General features: G+C 51.2%; 2 protein-coding genes across 6 annotated transcripts in view; one reads left to right on the top strand and one right to left on the bottom strand.

Annotated features, from left to right (window-relative positions):
* Nucleotides 1–4,972: 4,972 nt before the first annotated feature.
* On the bottom strand, nucleotides 4,973–10,171 carry Rras (RAS related). Its single transcript, XM_021167514.2, has 8 exons — nucleotides 10,142–10,171; nucleotides 9,608–9,772; nucleotides 8,477–8,661; nucleotides 6,427–6,514; nucleotides 6,212–6,314; nucleotides 6,019–6,127; nucleotides 5,413–5,531; nucleotides 4,973–5,338 (listed from the first exon to the last, which is right to left on the bottom strand). Exons 3-8 carry the CDS (start codon nucleotides 8,627–8,629, stop codon nucleotides 5,254–5,256), a joined length of 657 nt encoding a protein of 218 aa, XP_021023173.1. The 5' UTR covers nucleotides 8,630–8,661; nucleotides 9,608–9,772; nucleotides 10,142–10,171; the 3' UTR covers nucleotides 4,973–5,253.
* Nucleotides 10,172–10,255: 84 nt separating this feature from the next.
* Scaf1 (SR-related CTD associated factor 1) overlaps nucleotides 10,256–15,413 on the top strand; it is a 13,338-nt gene continuing 8,180 nt past the window's right edge. The window contains exons 1-7 of one of the 5 annotated variants that reach the window (XM_021167548.2): nucleotides 10,256–10,580; nucleotides 12,328–12,458; nucleotides 13,064–13,177; nucleotides 13,382–13,439; nucleotides 13,849–13,946; nucleotides 14,219–14,319; nucleotides 14,406–14,521. In XM_021167548.2, the coding sequence (XP_021023207.1) occupies nucleotides 13,070–13,177; nucleotides 13,382–13,439; nucleotides 13,849–13,946; nucleotides 14,219–14,319; nucleotides 14,406–14,521 (481 nt within the window). In that variant the 5' untranslated portion in view covers nucleotides 10,256–10,580; nucleotides 12,328–12,458; nucleotides 13,064–13,069. The other 4 variants (XM_021167547.2, XM_029479626.1, XM_021167546.2 and 1 more) reach the window with 4 other exon arrangements.

The raw sequence follows: 15,413 nt of genomic DNA, 5'->3' as shown, positions 1-15,413 counted from the left end.
GACACGGATAGGCCTGTACCATAATGGATGTTAGGGACTATGTTACTGAGTCATTGGTTGTTCAGTGTCCCTGCAGCCCTCCCAAGAGTTTTCGGGAATTTTGTCTCAGGTCTGTAAGTCAAAACCAAGTAATCCCAGGGGAGGAGTTACCATGGAAACCCCAGGCTAGCCTGAAAAGGGATGGTATCAGGTCTTGCTTGGTAGAGCTACTGTCTAGAATCCTCCAGTGAGGGACTGTGGTGTGACTCAGTGATAGAAACCTGATGTGTAGAAGAGCCTGAGTCTCCCACCCCAGGTGGATGGGGGGACACTAAAGTTAGAATATTAACAAATGGGATTAGCCTCTAGTGAGGGTTGTGAGTGGACCTTCACTGGTCATGACCTGCAAGCCAAAATATGTGGTGACTTGATCTAGATTGTGCAAATGGAAGCTGGAGATCCCAGGGTTAGAGTTATCTGTGCCAGGTTGAAGTTCTAGAGCAAAGACAGCCACTCTGGCAGAGTGGAAGGGCGGTGTTGGCTTGTATAAAATCCAACTTCCCAAATTTGAACCTCAGCTTCTTGCAGTTGAAGCAGGCCGTTTGGCATGCTCACGTCAAAACTGGGTGACGATACTGGAGCCTGAGCCTAGTAGAGTCAGAGAACGACCTCGACTTCAGAGAGACACCTTTTCTCAAAAAGCCCAAAGCAAAAGCACTGCCAAAGCCTGCGAGAGGAAGGAAACCGTACCACAGGCACAGACACGTGCCTAGGGAGATGCCAGCCAGGCTGTGCCAGTCTTTGACTCTAGTCTGAGAAACTTGGGAATGGCAGTGGCCTGGAGCCTTCCAAAAATGGCCTGCCAGTTGTCGTGTGTATTCTTGTGCTTTCGTCTCAGGGCAAGCAGTAACTTGTCCTTTGCTCGGTGTGCATCTTGGCCTTACAAGAACCAGGGTGCCCAGGCCAAAAACTACACCCTACCCTACCATATGGTGGGAATACCCTACCCTACCCCATGCTGGGGATACTCCTCTCTGTTCTGGGGAATGTCTGCCAGGACACAGGATCTTTTGCTGACAAGAGCAGTGCTGCCCCTGCTGGGACTCTTGAGGCTTAGAAACCTTGATTGGGAAAGGATGGAGAAGCTGCAGGCAGCTACAGATTCTGTCTCTCGAAAGGGGTGACCCCTTCTTGGCCTAAGGGGAGAGCATGCTGCTGCCTGTTCTTAGCCTTGCTGTCCCGGGGCAGAACGTTGAACACAGGCCAAAGGCTCTGGCTGTGTTAACAGAAAGCCAGGAAGGGATACCGCTGACTAGCAATCCAATATGAAATAGAGAATAACATCCACAATCATTGGACAGGGCAGAAAGAGTCATGGATATTGATAATGAGTTAAAGAGCCAGTAGGAACTAGACAGTGCTCTGTGAAGGACTCGATAGCCTTCATCTCCCCAAGGGAAGCAGCATCAAGCCAGGCAACTTGACACAAATGCCAGATTGCAGTTCTAGATTCGATATGCCAGGGGCCAAGCTAGGGAGCTGGAGGCCAAGCCTGCAGGGGCTGTGGGAGGTGTTTGGGGTCAACCTTTGATGCTGATGCAGCTGAAGACCTGTGTTCTGCACAGGACAGCTCACACTAAGTTCCACCCTGGGTGTTGGGTGAGGACTGGAGTTCAAAGGTGGATAATAAAGCCAGGATACTGGCTGGGTTAGGATTTCCATTGCTAAGAAGCCCATGACCAAGGTAACGCATAAAGGACTACATTTATTGGGGCTGGCTTACAGATTCTGAGGAATCTGTTATGGCGAGAAGCACGGCAACGTCTGTACAGCATGTCGTTGGAGGAGCTGAGCAGACTACAGCTTGTTCCAAAGGCAAATAGAAGACTGGCTTCAGGCAACTAGCATGAGGGTCTTTGAGCCAAACCCCTCGGTGACGCACTTCTTCCAACAAGGTCACAGCTCCCAACTGTGCCACTTCCTATGGCCAGGCATATTCAAACCACCACCCTGGCTCTCCTCTGTAATTCCAGCAGTCGGGGAGTGGAAATAGGAGGATCAAGAGTTCAAGGCTAGCAGGGCTAAGTGAGACCTTTCAGTAAAGCCCATTTTGGATCTGATGGGGTTGGAGGTTTGTGCCCAGTGTCCTATGGTCACCAAGTTGGGACCCAGCCTTCCATGATGTCACACAGTATGGCAGGATCTGTGGGTCTTGACTTGAATATAAGTATACAGAGATATTTCTCAAACCCAGAAGGCATCTTGCTCATCTGTCCCTCTCTCCAGGATGGGGCTGTGCCTGATATTCATCACTAGATGGAGTTCTAGTAATGTCTCTAAGTCCCTGGAAGTTTCTAGAACAGCATTTGCAGCAGGTTCCTCTGCAACTGTAGGGATCTTGCTTTGCCTGTTAGGGCCACTGGTAGTCGTGAGTGACTATTGGGATCTTGAATTTGAGGGAATGGATTTTTATATTTATTCATTTATTTGGGTTTTCAAGGAACTCACTCTGTAGACCAGGCTCTGTGGACTCAGAAATCTACCTGCCTCTGTCTCCTGAGTGTTGGGATTAAAGGCATGCACCACCACTGCCCAGGTAGAAACCATTTCCTAAATTAAGAAAAATAACATGAAAAGTAGACATGTTGGTGTATGTGCCAAAAAATGGCCCATGTGCCAGAGAGATGGCTTAATGGTTAAGAGAACTTGCTGTTATGACAGAAGCCTGGGTTCTTTTCTCAGCCCCAGTATAACTCCAGTTCTGCAGGGTCTGACAGCCTTATTGGCCTTGGAGGGACTGCATGCATGCAGTACACAGGCATGCAGGCAAAACATCCATATACATCATTTATTTTGTTTTTTTCAAGATGAGTTCTATGTATAGCCCTAGTTATCCTGGGTCTAACTCTGTAGGCCAGGCTAGTCCCAAACTTATATTCCCCTGACTCTGCTCCTTTAGAATTGGGGTTAAAAGGTGCGTGCCACCAGTGACTGGCTGTGGAAATTGGTTTTGTTTTTTGTTTTTTGTTTTTTTCTTTTTAAAGACATGGTTTCTCAGTGTAGCCCCTGGCTTGCCTAGAACTCACTCTGAAGACAGGCCTGGCCTCAAACTCATAGATTCACTTATGTCTGCCTTCAGAGTGTGTGTTCCACCACCTCCCAGCAAGGAAATCCATTTTAATTTTAATAGTCATATGTAGGTTCTTGCCACCATATTAAATAGTTTAGTTCTAGAACTTTCTAGACATCCACCCCCTTCCCCCCAACACACACACAAGGTCTTGTCATAGAGGTTAAGCTGGGCTTGAATTTGTGATCTAATTCTTTTGTACCTCTGAAATTTCCTATAGCCTCCAAAATGCTAGAGTGATAGACATGTGCCACTACACCAGGTGTCATAGTTTAAACTCACTGTTGCTGTGATAAAACACAATAACAAAATGCAAATTTGGGAGGAAAAGGTTGGGGAAAAAAAAAAACCACACTTCCATATGGCTGTTCATCTTTGGATGAAATCAGGAGAAAATAGAACTCTGCAAGGCAGGAACCTGAAGTCAGGAGTGGATGCAGGGGCCACGGAGGGTGCTGCTTACTGGCTTGCTCAGCCAACTTTCTTATAAAAAGGTGCCTACAATCCCAGGGTGGCAAAACCCACAATATACAGGGCTCTCCCCATTAACCGCTAATTACAAAATGAGTTAACGTGGCTAGACATTGGCTCAGTGGTTAAGAAACCTGGTTGGTCTTCCAGAGGACTCAGTTCAATCCCTAGCACCTATGTGACAGTTTATAACTGCCTGCAACTCCTGTTCCAGGGACCCTAACACCTCACATAGATATATATGCAGACTAAATACCAATGCGCACAAAATAAATTTGAATTAAGAAATGAAGGCAGCCGGGCGTGGTGGCGCACGCCTTTAATCCCAGCACTCGGGAGGCAGAGGTAGGCGGATTTCTGAGTTCGAGGCCAGCCTGGTTTACAGCGTGAGTTCCAGGACAGCCAAGGCTACACAGAGAAACCCTGCCTCGAAAACCAAAAACAAACAAAAACAAACAAACAAACAAACAAAAGAAATGAAGGCAGCCGGGCGTGGTGACGCACGCCTTTAATCCNAGCACTCNGGAGGCAGAGGCAGGCAGATTTCTGAGTTCGAGGCCAGCCTGGTCTACAGAGTGAGTTCCAGGACAGCCAGGGCTATACAGAGAAACCCTGTCTCCTGTCTTGAAAAAACAAAACAAAACAAAAACAAAGAAAGGAAAGAAAGCAAATGTGCTACATGCTTTCCTACAGACTGATCTCACAGAGGCAGTTTCTCAGTTGGGGCTTCCTCCTCTCAGATGATTGTACCTTGTGTCAGGTTGACATAAAACTATCCAGCAGGGCTGGTGAGATGGCTCAGTGGGTAAGAGTACCAGACTGCTCTTCCGAAGGTCCAAAGTTCAAATCCTAGCAACCACATGGTGGCTCACAACCATCTGTAGTGAGATCTGACTCCCTCTTCTGGAGTATCTGAAGACAGCTACATGTGCAGGTGCCACAGCATTCACTAGATAGCAGAGAAATGCAGAAATTGATTCTTGCCCTTCCACTCCCCCACAGCCATATGGGTTTTGGTATCTGAACTCAGAAAGTTAGGCTTGGCAGCAAACACCTTTACCTGATTGGCCATCTAGCCAGATTACCATTCCCATTTAGAAAAATAAATAGTGTGGCATGGTGGCGCACATCTTTAACCCCAGTACTTAGGAGGCAGAGGCAGGTGAATCTCTCAGTTCAAGGCCAGCCTGGACTACAGAGTGAGTTTCAGGACAGCCAGGGCTACACAGGGAAACCCTGTCTCGAAAAAACAAAACAAAACAATAAAATCACCAAACCAACCAACAACAAACCGAAAATCTGGGCTTTGGATGCAGAGTGTGGGCCCTTGCTTAGCAGGCATGCGACTCTAGGTCCATCTCTAACCACTCATCAAATAAAAAGCATCTCCAGTCGTTGGCAGTGATATTTATTTTTCTGAAAGATGGGGCTTATATACAGCAGTGACAAGATGCTCCTCCCCCTACGGGGTCTTGTGGGGAAAGGAGGAGGTATTGACAGAAGGCACACAGTGGTAGCCCCAGGAGGCCAGGAAGTAAAGGTAAGAGGCTGTAGTGTGTCCTGGGGAACCCAGAGGATGAAACAGAGGCTCAGCTAAAGCGAGCCTTGGGCCACACAGTCAGTGTGAGGCAGCTGGTCCCGAGAGCTTGTGCTGGTCACTTGAGGCTATTTGGCTACAGCAGGACACAGGGGCATCCTCCATCCTTCTTCCTGGGAGCACTAGGTGGGCTAGGAGGGAGTTCTTGTTCCTGGTATTTCCTGTGGGAAGCAGTCTGTGAGTGTGTGACGCAGGGCCAAGGACCGGGAGGTCAAGAAGGGGATACCGGGCTTACCGGACAGCGCGCACCAGCTGCTCAAATGCCTCATCGACATTCAGACGCAGTTTGGCTGAGGCCTCAAAGTAAGTCATGTGGTGGGAAGCACTGAAAGAGGAGGCTTCAGACCGGAGGACCTGGAGAAAGACAGAGGGAGGAGGACAAAGGGAGGCGTCGGAGAGAGGAGACACTGCAAGCCGCCACAAGGTGTGCTCGACTGTATAACTGCAGCAGGCTCAAGATAGAAAGTTCTAGAAAGACTCCAGAGGAGGCTACTGGAGGGTTGAAGTGATCTTAGTGAGATGTCAGGAAGATTATGAAGGTGTTTTAGGTAACTGGAAGGCAGGCAGGCAAGAAGTAAGGGTGTTCTTGTTCAGGACAGGGGAACCAGTATAAACGGATTAGTATAAGGGCCAGGACCATGGCTCAGTGCTAGGGGTCCTGGCTAGAATCCCTCAGTGATGGCCAGGGGTGTGGCTCAGCGATGGGTGATTCCTCTTGGGGGGGTCATCTCTAAGTGAAAGTTGTGACAGTAGAGGGACCAGGGATCCAGAGTAGGAGATGGGCACCTGAGAGAGCTTCCTAGGTCTAATGGGGGTGACCAGGGGAGGGGACATCCCAAACCTGGCGCTGGTTCTCCAGATCTGCCTTGTTCCCAACCAACACAATGGGGAAATCATCCCGGTCCTTGACTCTGAGGATCTGTGTGAAGAGCTTGCCCACCTCATTGAAACTGCAAGAGAAGTCAGTAGCATGAGGCACCACCTTAGCAGGAACCTGCCCTGTGCTCAGCCAGGCCCACCAGCATCCCCTTCACCTCTGCCTGTCGTTAATGGCAAACACCAGCAGGAAGCCGTTGCCAGCACGCATGTACTGCTCCCGCATGGCACCAAATTCCTCTTGCCCGGCAGTGTCCAGGACTGTGGAGACAGAGAGAGAAACGTGTGGGTCCCAGGTTGTCCTGGGCATGTTCACAAATCCCCTGAGCCTTGCCCCCTGCCTCCCTTCCTAGCCCAGCCATCCCATCCTCACTGTCCAGCCGTGCAGGGATGCCATCCACAGTGCAGATCTTTGTGTAGGAATCTTCAATGGTGGGGTCATAGTCAGACACAAAGTAGGACTGGGGGATAGAGAAGATCACTGTCACTGAAGCAATCTGTATGTGTGTGTGTGTGTTTGTGTGTGTGTATGTGTGTGTGGTGTGTGAGTCCTGTCCCCATACTTCTCCAAGTCTCTGTCCCCCCTCTCTCTGTGTCTCTGTCTTTCTCTCCCTGCCCCCTCCTGAGTCTCAAAGTCTCTGTCTTTTTCTCTTGGTCTCTCTCCCTCTTACTGTGTCTCAGGGCCCCCCCGCCCATCTCTGATCTCTCTGTCTTTGATGGTCCCATCTCTTTCCCTCTCCCCTCTCTGGGTTTCTGTCCACCTCCTTTCTCTCTGGATCTCTAACCTGCTCCTGGTGGTGCTGTTTCCACCTTTCCAGGTGTCAGGTTGTGGGTCCCTGTCACCGATGCCTGTCCCCGTTTTCCTCTCTTAGCCCCTCTGTTTTCTTCAGCCTTTGCCATCATTACACCAGCTGCGTCACTTTGAACAAATCACTTTCTGTCTCCGAGGCTGTTTCATCACTTGGAGAATCGAGGATGAAGAGACTATACCATTTAACAGTTTTGATTGGCGAGAATTCCCTGCTCAACACTTAACACTTGACCTGGTACTGGTCAGCGACCAGCTTCTGAGAATTCTGGTTGAGCAAAGTAGCTGCCTATCTTGCTGTCTCTCTCTTCCCTTCCTCTCTCCCCCTCCCCCATTCCTTCCCTCCTCTTGCTCCCTCCTCCACAAGCAGCCTCCAGTGTCTCCTCCCCTGGGAAGGTCTAGGTTCCAATCCTGCTTCGGAGAGGCAGCCCCACCCTCATCCCGCCTCTCCCTTCCTGACTGCGTCCTGCTACTTCCAACCAGGCCTCTCTGGCCATCTCCAGGTTTGGCCCTAGGTGCTAGGGGCTCAAATTTGAACTCTTTCACTGTAGGTTTCTCAACGGCATTGCCAGAGGCTCCTAGTCTGTGAATGTCTATCACCCAGGAACTTCTACAACAGCAAGTGGGCCCTCACTTTCCTAGTGTTGCCCTGCTGTGGGGAGGCTCCCCGTGGGAACTGGGTGGAGGTTTCCGGGGCTGGGCTGGATTTTCTGAACTTGGCTGCTGAGGCTGAAGGTGGCTTCCTCTCTAGAGTGCTTGTTGAGGGCTGGGGCTAAAAGGGGTGCAAGGAATGGAGAGGATGAGGTTTGGTGTGTGTGTGTGGGATGATTAGGACCCCAAAGTAAATAGATGCCCAAGAGTGAGAACAGCCTGGAGCATTCTGGAGGGTCAGTTCCTGATGTAGGAGAGGTCTATTTATGGGACCTAGAACCTTCCAAGTAACAGGTCTCTGAAGGCTGTGTAAAACCTGAGTTCTATGCTTTTCTTTTTAAATCTGGAGATGACTTGGGAGCTACTTAGAGTTTTCAGGGATGAGGGCAAGGAGTTTGAGTGGGGAACTTAAGATGGAGAAATGGTAGTTTTCCCTGGGGGTAGGATGGGGGGCTGCATTTAGCAGAATGGGGTACTGCCAGATATTGGTGTTTTCCTAGGATGGTCATGTAGCAGGATCTTCCTGAAATCTCAGGTCTGAAGGGAAATCCTCTTCAAGCAGGGGTTACAGGGTGCCTGTTTTAGGACAGAGTGGTCCCAGCTGAGTCTTAGAATCAAAGTCTGGGCAATGATCAGGAGATTAGAGCCTCGGGGAGTGCTTGGGGTCTGAATGGAGCAGCTGTTTGGAATTTAGGGTACTCCCAGTTGGTGAGCAGGGCTAGACAGCCTAGGATGAAGGCTCTCAGGTACCTCTAGGAGGGTGATTTGTCCCAGGACATATTAGGAGAAAGCTTCCCCTCATGAAGGGGGTGGAGGCCCTGGGCATTTGGAGTCGCAATCAGAGGGTTAGAGATCCTCTTAGGAGGGTCTTAATGATGGTTCTGGGAGAAGCGAAAGTTTCAGGGAACCCAAAGGGCTCAAAGTCTCGATCTTGGGAACACCCTCCCCGGTGAGGGCCCACTACCTGGATGAACTGGATGGTCAGCGCGCTCTTGCCCACGCCGCCGCCGCCTACGACCACCAGCTTGTGAGTCTCGCCGGGCGGGGGGTCCCTGGGTCCTGGCCCCCCGCCCCGGGGCCGCCCCCGCCCAGTCCCGGACGCCGCCCCGCTGCTCATGTCGCCACCGCTGCTGCTGCCGCCGCTACCGCCTAGGGGGAGTCAGGAGAGACCAAGGGGTGGGTTATGCTAATGTTACTGCATAAACATGAGCTTTGGCCAGAGGACACGAGTCTCCGGATGCTTCTGGAGGAGGCGAGGCCAGAGTGAGGGAGGAGCAAGACTAATAAGGGTAGGGGAAACAAGGTTGCAAAAACGGGGAATTCCAAGAGGGGTGGGGATATGCTAATGACCCTGTGTCCACCCTAAGCCCAGCCACGAGCTCTCCTCTTGCAGTCCGCCTTTGGGAGGAGCTATGCTAATAAACCGCATCCTTGGGCGAAAAAGTTTTCTTCGGGGCGGGGATATGCAAATTAAATGTTGCGCTAGGTATTATCTAAGGACCACTGTTTCTGGTAGGTGTGGCTCGCCGGCTCCTTCTCTGGCCCGTATATAGGGCGATCTTAGGACAGCACAGGTCTCAAAAATGAATCTCCGCCTCCTCCCTGGGATTGTCGCCAAGTTCTCTGCCCCAGCTTCGGTCTAGAGGCTGGCGTCTCGGCCTGTCTAGGGACTTAGGCTTCCGGTTCCCGCTGTCCCAGCCAAACGGAAGATAGACTGGGAGGGGAGCTGGGGCCCTGGAGGGGGACAGCAGGGTAACTGGGCAGGACGGGCTGTGAGATCACCACATTCCTAATCCATGAGCCAGTTCATCCTAGTCGGGAAGTCCGGGTCCAGAAGGGCCTACAGCCAGGATTTCTGGGCTTTGGAAGGATGCGGTTATAGCTCAGACACTGGTTCCTAAGAGAGCATCGAGTTAAAGACTTAGATTTCTCTGGTCCTAGGGAGAACAGGGCGTCGGGAGGGGCTCCTTACTACTACTGGGAAAGCTGGGAGTCTATACTCATGGGGCCAAAGGATGGAGAGTCTGGGGACCCAGAATTCTGGGTTCGAGGGCATGAGTGCTCCGGGAGGGTTGTGGAAGGATTTAGCACTTACATTTGTGTAGGGTATGGTATTGACGGCCTGAAAGGGAAGAGGATTGAAATTCCAGAGTCCCAAGGAAGAGGGAAATGAGTCTTCACTCTTCTGCTCTGAATCAGAAGTCTCAGAGTTTGGACTTTCCTGTCCTGAGTAAAGGTGCTCTGTTTTGACTCCTGAGTTCTGAATTTAACGGAGATTATTTTAAGTTAAAGCCTATTCTGGACATCTTAGAATGAACCTATCTTAAAACAAACAAACAAACAAACAAATGAAAAGAGGACTATAGATACAGTTTAGTGATAACATAGAACGTTTGTCTACCATGTATGAGCATTTAAATTCAATCTCTAGTACCCCCCCCCCAAATAAATAATTTTAGAAGCTGGGCATGATAACTGACGAGTCCCAGCACTGGGGAAACAGAAGCAGAATGACAGCAGCAAGTTCCAAGCCCGTCTGAGATACATAAGACAGCGTCTCAAAAAAAAATCTTCTTAGGATTTATAGGAGAAAAAAATTAGAAGGGTATCATATTCAGAAAAGACGAACCATGGGCGGGGTAGCATCCATCTTAATTGAACTACAATTCCCATGGATCTCAACAACGGAGCGCCTTTTTTACATCACTTCCTGATCCGCCGCCTTTTTCCCCGCGCACGCAGGACACTGAAGGGGGTAGTACCGCGCGCTCCAGCAGCCCCGCCCACTTCACCTCTCACCCCTACACTGTCCCCCGCGTGACGGAGTCTTCACACGGACTACATCTCCCGGCATCCAGCGCGCGCACTCCACCTCCATATGACGCATTGATTTCTGGGAAACGGAGTCGCCTCCGGTGCGGCCGGCCTTTCGGAAACCCAGCTGGGTACTTGAAATCCCGACAAGCGCCGCGGCAACTTGGTTCCGCCCTTCCCCAGCTCAAATCGTGAGCCCCGCCCCATTCCGCCCCGCCCCGCGCCGGGACCGGAGCCGCAGCCCGAGCGGCGGGGTAAGATGGCGGCGGCGGTCCGGGCCGCGGGGCTCGGGCCTAGCGGGGTGGGCGGGGCGGAGTCGGGTCGCTAGTCGTCTCCGAGTGTCGCCCGTATGCCACGGGGCCTGGAGAGCGTAGCGTGGCACCCTCGGACCCGGCTGCAGCGGCCAAGGCAGTCTCTGAGTAGGGGGCCTTCTTAGGGCCCGGGACGCGCCCGTGGGTGCCAGAGGGCGTTCGTATGGCCTGGACCGCGACTAGGCCGGCCCTCCTTCCCATTGCTGAGCCTGGACACGTCTGCAGGCGCCGTAGATGGTTTTTATGTGCGACCGTAGGCTACGGTCTGTTGAGAGGCTTTTGGGGCCATCTTGAGATCTTCACTCCCCCAGGAGTTAAGGGGGTCTGCAGAGTCACCTAGTTCACTGGGGTGTATTTGTTAGGGCTGGAAAGTCTCTCCTCGTGCTGGCCTCTGCATTCGGCTCATCTACATGGATCTGGGACCATTTATGAGGCCTGGAAGCTCTCTTCAAGGACTAGGAAGTGTTAAGGTCCACCTGGAAGAAAGAGATGTACTCCCACCTAGGGAGAGGGAAGCAAGCTTTGTGATATGCCCAGAGGCAGAAATGAGTCGCTAAGGTCTGGGAAGTGTTTTATGTGGGGGTGACTCCGAGATAGGGGTGGGTAGGGTAGGGTGGGGTAGTTTGAAGGAACTAGAATCGTCCAGTGATTGCAAGAATACAGTCTATGTCTTGGAGCAAATTCAAGTGCTTTTGGAGACTAGATAAATGTGTAGAGAATAATACAACAGAAAACGCTGGGAATTTTGTCCAGCTCAAATGTACTTGCCTTTCAGAAAGTAATTAAAAAGGAAATGGTTTCAAACAAAAAGAACCTGTGTTGTTCCCATGCTGAGGAGTTAGAATCATTCCTGAGGGTCTGTAGAGCTGTCTGAAATCATCTAGTGCAGTGCTCTGCAACTTGACCTTGATAGGAAGGGAAAAAATGCATTATTCGATGAGATTAAGTGCATGCCAACATATGTATTTTACTAATATTACTCCAGTCCTGCAAACTCATGGTTCCATTTGAAACTTGGAAAGTATTTTCCATTATGTTTTATATACTTTGTGTAATGAGCTGTTTGTGAATCACTAAATTGCTCCCAGAGCCCTGTAATTGAGGGATCACCGATTTCACATGGTCTGCAGAGCCTTACAAGGTCTATGGTTTTGGGGATCTCCAAATCTGCAGCCAGGAGCTCTTGGTACAATTTTTTTTTGTCTGTGACAGTCAGTGCTCTAGATAAGATGTGTATCAGACTGAGAGAGCAGCCTTAGAGCTGGGAATTATTGCTATACAGGGTAGGAAAGTCTTGAATGTTAGCTTAGAGAAGCTTGGATATGGGGGGGGGGGCATCAGAGTAAGGTATGCCTGAGGGAATCAGGAAGAAGCTGAAGGTTTGGAGAGCTGGAGCTGGGGAGGTTGTGGAGGCCAAGGTATAGTTTCAGAGTAGGACTGAGACCGGGGCTGAGGCCAAAAGGTGAAACCTGGTCTAAGGGCTACTGATAGAATTATTGCTAATGTGTATCCAGTCATTTATATGTGGAAACCAGTGTGAGAGATACTACTATTTTGCCATTTTCAGATAAGCACTAGTGTGGTTTAGGGAGCCTAGAGCTTTTAGGAATTCCAAGATTAGGTATTTTCAGAGTAGCAGGTTTGACAGCTGTGGGGAGGTTTACAGCTGTGATATTCATGTTTTCTGAAGCCTCAATCAAGACATCCACCAGTCTGAAGCATGCTCTTTCAACTACCTGACTGGGCACTCAAAGCTCAGAATTCCCGTGACATCACCGAGGCTTTGGCCATGCTTCCACAGGACAGGCAGCTGGGTGATAGGCAAGTGTCCCAATGGGGCTGGGAGGACAGCATGCCTTTCTGAAACTTGGCATTTTTGTTTTAAAAGCGGTGTGGTGGTTGTGTAGATCATACTATCATAGTTGTATCTCGTGGCTGTAAATAAAGCTCTTGGGCTCCTCATCATGGAGGATGATGAATGCTGTGTGAACCTACGGTACCTACAGAGTACCCCTGAGCATGTCGGCACATTCCTCGCTGTGGGGAAGGTGGCTTTCTGAGACTGAAGCACAACGCTCTTAAAATCATGACACCCGAAGTCAGGGTTGAGTTTGCATCTATTTGACTGGGTCGGGTAATTAATTGGAGGTTTGCCTAGGAGCTTTGGGAAGCTGTGGGCAGTGGAGGGCCAGATGTTGGAGCAGGTGGCTGAGCGGTCCTCCCATTGATGGGGAGGCAGCTGAAATCCAGAAGGATAAGAATGGCTCTAGTCCCTGCAGGTCAGCGTGGGACCACGGACAAGGTCATCAGAAATGAGGCGGAAGAGAGGGACACTAAAGGAGGATGCACTGGGGGCCCTTGAGGTCTTCCTTCACCTCTGACCTGCCTCCCTCAACCTTCACTTCAAACTGTTGCCTCAACCCCAGGTGACCATGGAGGAGGAAGAGGAGTCTCGAGGTAAAACAGAGGAGTCGGGAGAGGATCGGGGAGACGGTCCACCTGACAGAGATCCTGCCCTTTCTCCTTCTGCCTTTATTTTGGTAAGAAAGCTGGGTGCAGTGAGGCCTGGGGGCCTAGGTTCTCATGCTCTAAAGTATGGGCTGAGGGTTCGGGCCCTGGACGGGGCCTTCAGGAAGAATTGGGGTTCTTTGTGAGCTCTGGCTGCCAGGTGCCTGGAAGGCGCTTTCCAAACAGCAGAACTTAGAGAGGTCTTGGCCCTGATTTTTTTTTCCCCCCTTTTGCAGCGGGCCATTCAGCAGGCTGTGGGAAGCTCCCTGCAGGGAGACCTGCCTAATGATAAAGGTATGAGGCCCACTCGTCCTCTTAGGCTTTTGCCTTCCTCTGGGATCTTATCTTTCTTCTTTCTGAGGTGTCCTGGGTGCTTCTCTTGTGGTAGTGTCATCAGTGTCCAGGGTATTGGGTTTGTCTGGAAGAAGGCCTAGTTGGCAGGGAACCCAGCGTGGCTTTTGGGCTGACTAGAGGTGATCAGGGTAGGAGGCAGGAGACATTTAGCCAGAACTGGGCAGGGTTCACAGGCCAAGCAGAGACATGCCCTTTGGTAAGCCCATCCCAGATTGAGTTGGGGGAGCTCAGGGTGCTGCAGAAGCTGGGAGGTGGGAGGTGCTCACTCAGCAAACGCTAGGTCTTGACCTGCTTCTTGTGCTCTGCAAAGCCCAACATGGAATCCCATCTTACTTCAATGTCTATCCAGATGGCTCTCGGTGTCGTGGCCTACGATGGAGGCGCTGCTGCCGGAGTCCTCGGTCAGAGCCTCGTTCACAGGAGTCGGGGGCTGCTGACACGGCCACTGTGAGTAAGAGTGTCCACCAGCCTTCATCCTGGGGCCTGCAAGACAGAGGAACTGGGGATCGAAACCCCTGGGTCTGGTGTGACTCTGGTGGGCAGTGACAGGAGTCTGGGGACCAGATCCCTGACTAAGCTGGCTCCTAGAGACCAGTAAGATAAGGTTGGTTGGATTCCAGAAGGTTCTTGTGGCAGATTGGTGGGTCCTGAGAGGCTGGAACTAGGAAGGTTGTCGGGGTGAGTACTCACAGAACAGAGCCCAACTTGGCCCCTTCCAGGTATTGGACACAGCTGCAGATAGCTTTCTTGTGGAGCTGGTGAGCATCCTGGATCCCCCGGACACCTGGGTTCCCAGCCGCCTGGACCTTCAGCCTGGCGAGTAAGAACCTGGACAGCTGAAGGTGGGGTGATCCTATCCTGAGAGCTACGGAACTGCTAGGGCTTACCATTTCCTCTGCCTTGCAGAAGTGAGGACATGCTAGAGCTGGTGGCTGAGGTCCGCATCGGTGACAGGGACCCCATGCCTCTACCTATGCCCAGCCTGTTTCCCCGCCTCAGGGCCTGGAGGACAGGAAAGACAGGTATGTTGGCCTGCACTGTGTTGGGTGGGTGGTCTTGAAATTGTGTGAAAGTCAACTGTATTTATATATTAATGAATGGTGCTAGGTACTGGACTTTGGGGGCCTCACATATGTTCAACAGGCATTCTGCAACCAAGCTAAGCCGCTAGCATCACTTTTGTAGTGAAGGTAGGAAGGATGCTTATATTAGTTACAGATTAGTTCATACACTCATAGAGCAAAAGCAGGGGCGGGGGGGGTGGTGCACATAGGAGCATCGAACATGCTGGCCACCAGCTGTCAGAGCTGACTAGAGTGTCTTTGAGGTGGGAAGTCATCTCTTAGGAGGTGGCTCCTTACTAGCTCCATTGGTGAGCCTGGTGGAAAGGCAGGCGTTTTGGTTCTGGGCACATGAGCAGGCCATCTAGCAGAAGCTCCCAGGACACCCAGAGTCAGCTCTGACTCAAGCTCAAGTTGGGGCTGCGGTTTTGTGCTGCTGGTGCTGGCGCCCCAACAGGTTAACCTCCCTCTCTGCATGTGTTTAGAAGTGGAGTGGAGAGAAGGTCTTGTGTACAGTTAGTCTTTGGCAGCCATCAGTCCCAGTGCCTGGAAGAACATGGCTTGTAACTCCACTGAGGCAGGTCACAGTCACATTGTCCCTTCTCAGTTGCGAGTTGGGCTCAGAGGACATGGTACCCAACTTCCATGACCTACCTTGAGGCTGACAGGAGGAACTATGAACGTGACCTTGACTGTGCATCTCAGATACCTGATAGGCTGAAGAGGAGCTGTGGAGCCCCTCCCTGAGTTCAAGACTAATGTGGGCTGGGCGGTGGTGGCGCACGCCTTTAATCCCAGCACTTGGGAGGCAGAGGCAGGCGGATTTCTGAGTTCGAGGCCAGTCTGGTCTACA

This window comes from Mus caroli, chromosome 7 (assembly GCF_900094665.2).
Source record: "Mus caroli chromosome 7, CAROLI_EIJ_v1.1, whole genome shotgun sequence".
Lineage (NCBI taxonomy): Eukaryota > Metazoa > Chordata > Mammalia > Rodentia > Muridae > Mus > Mus caroli.
This window is presented reverse-complemented; position numbering and strand designations above follow the sequence as displayed.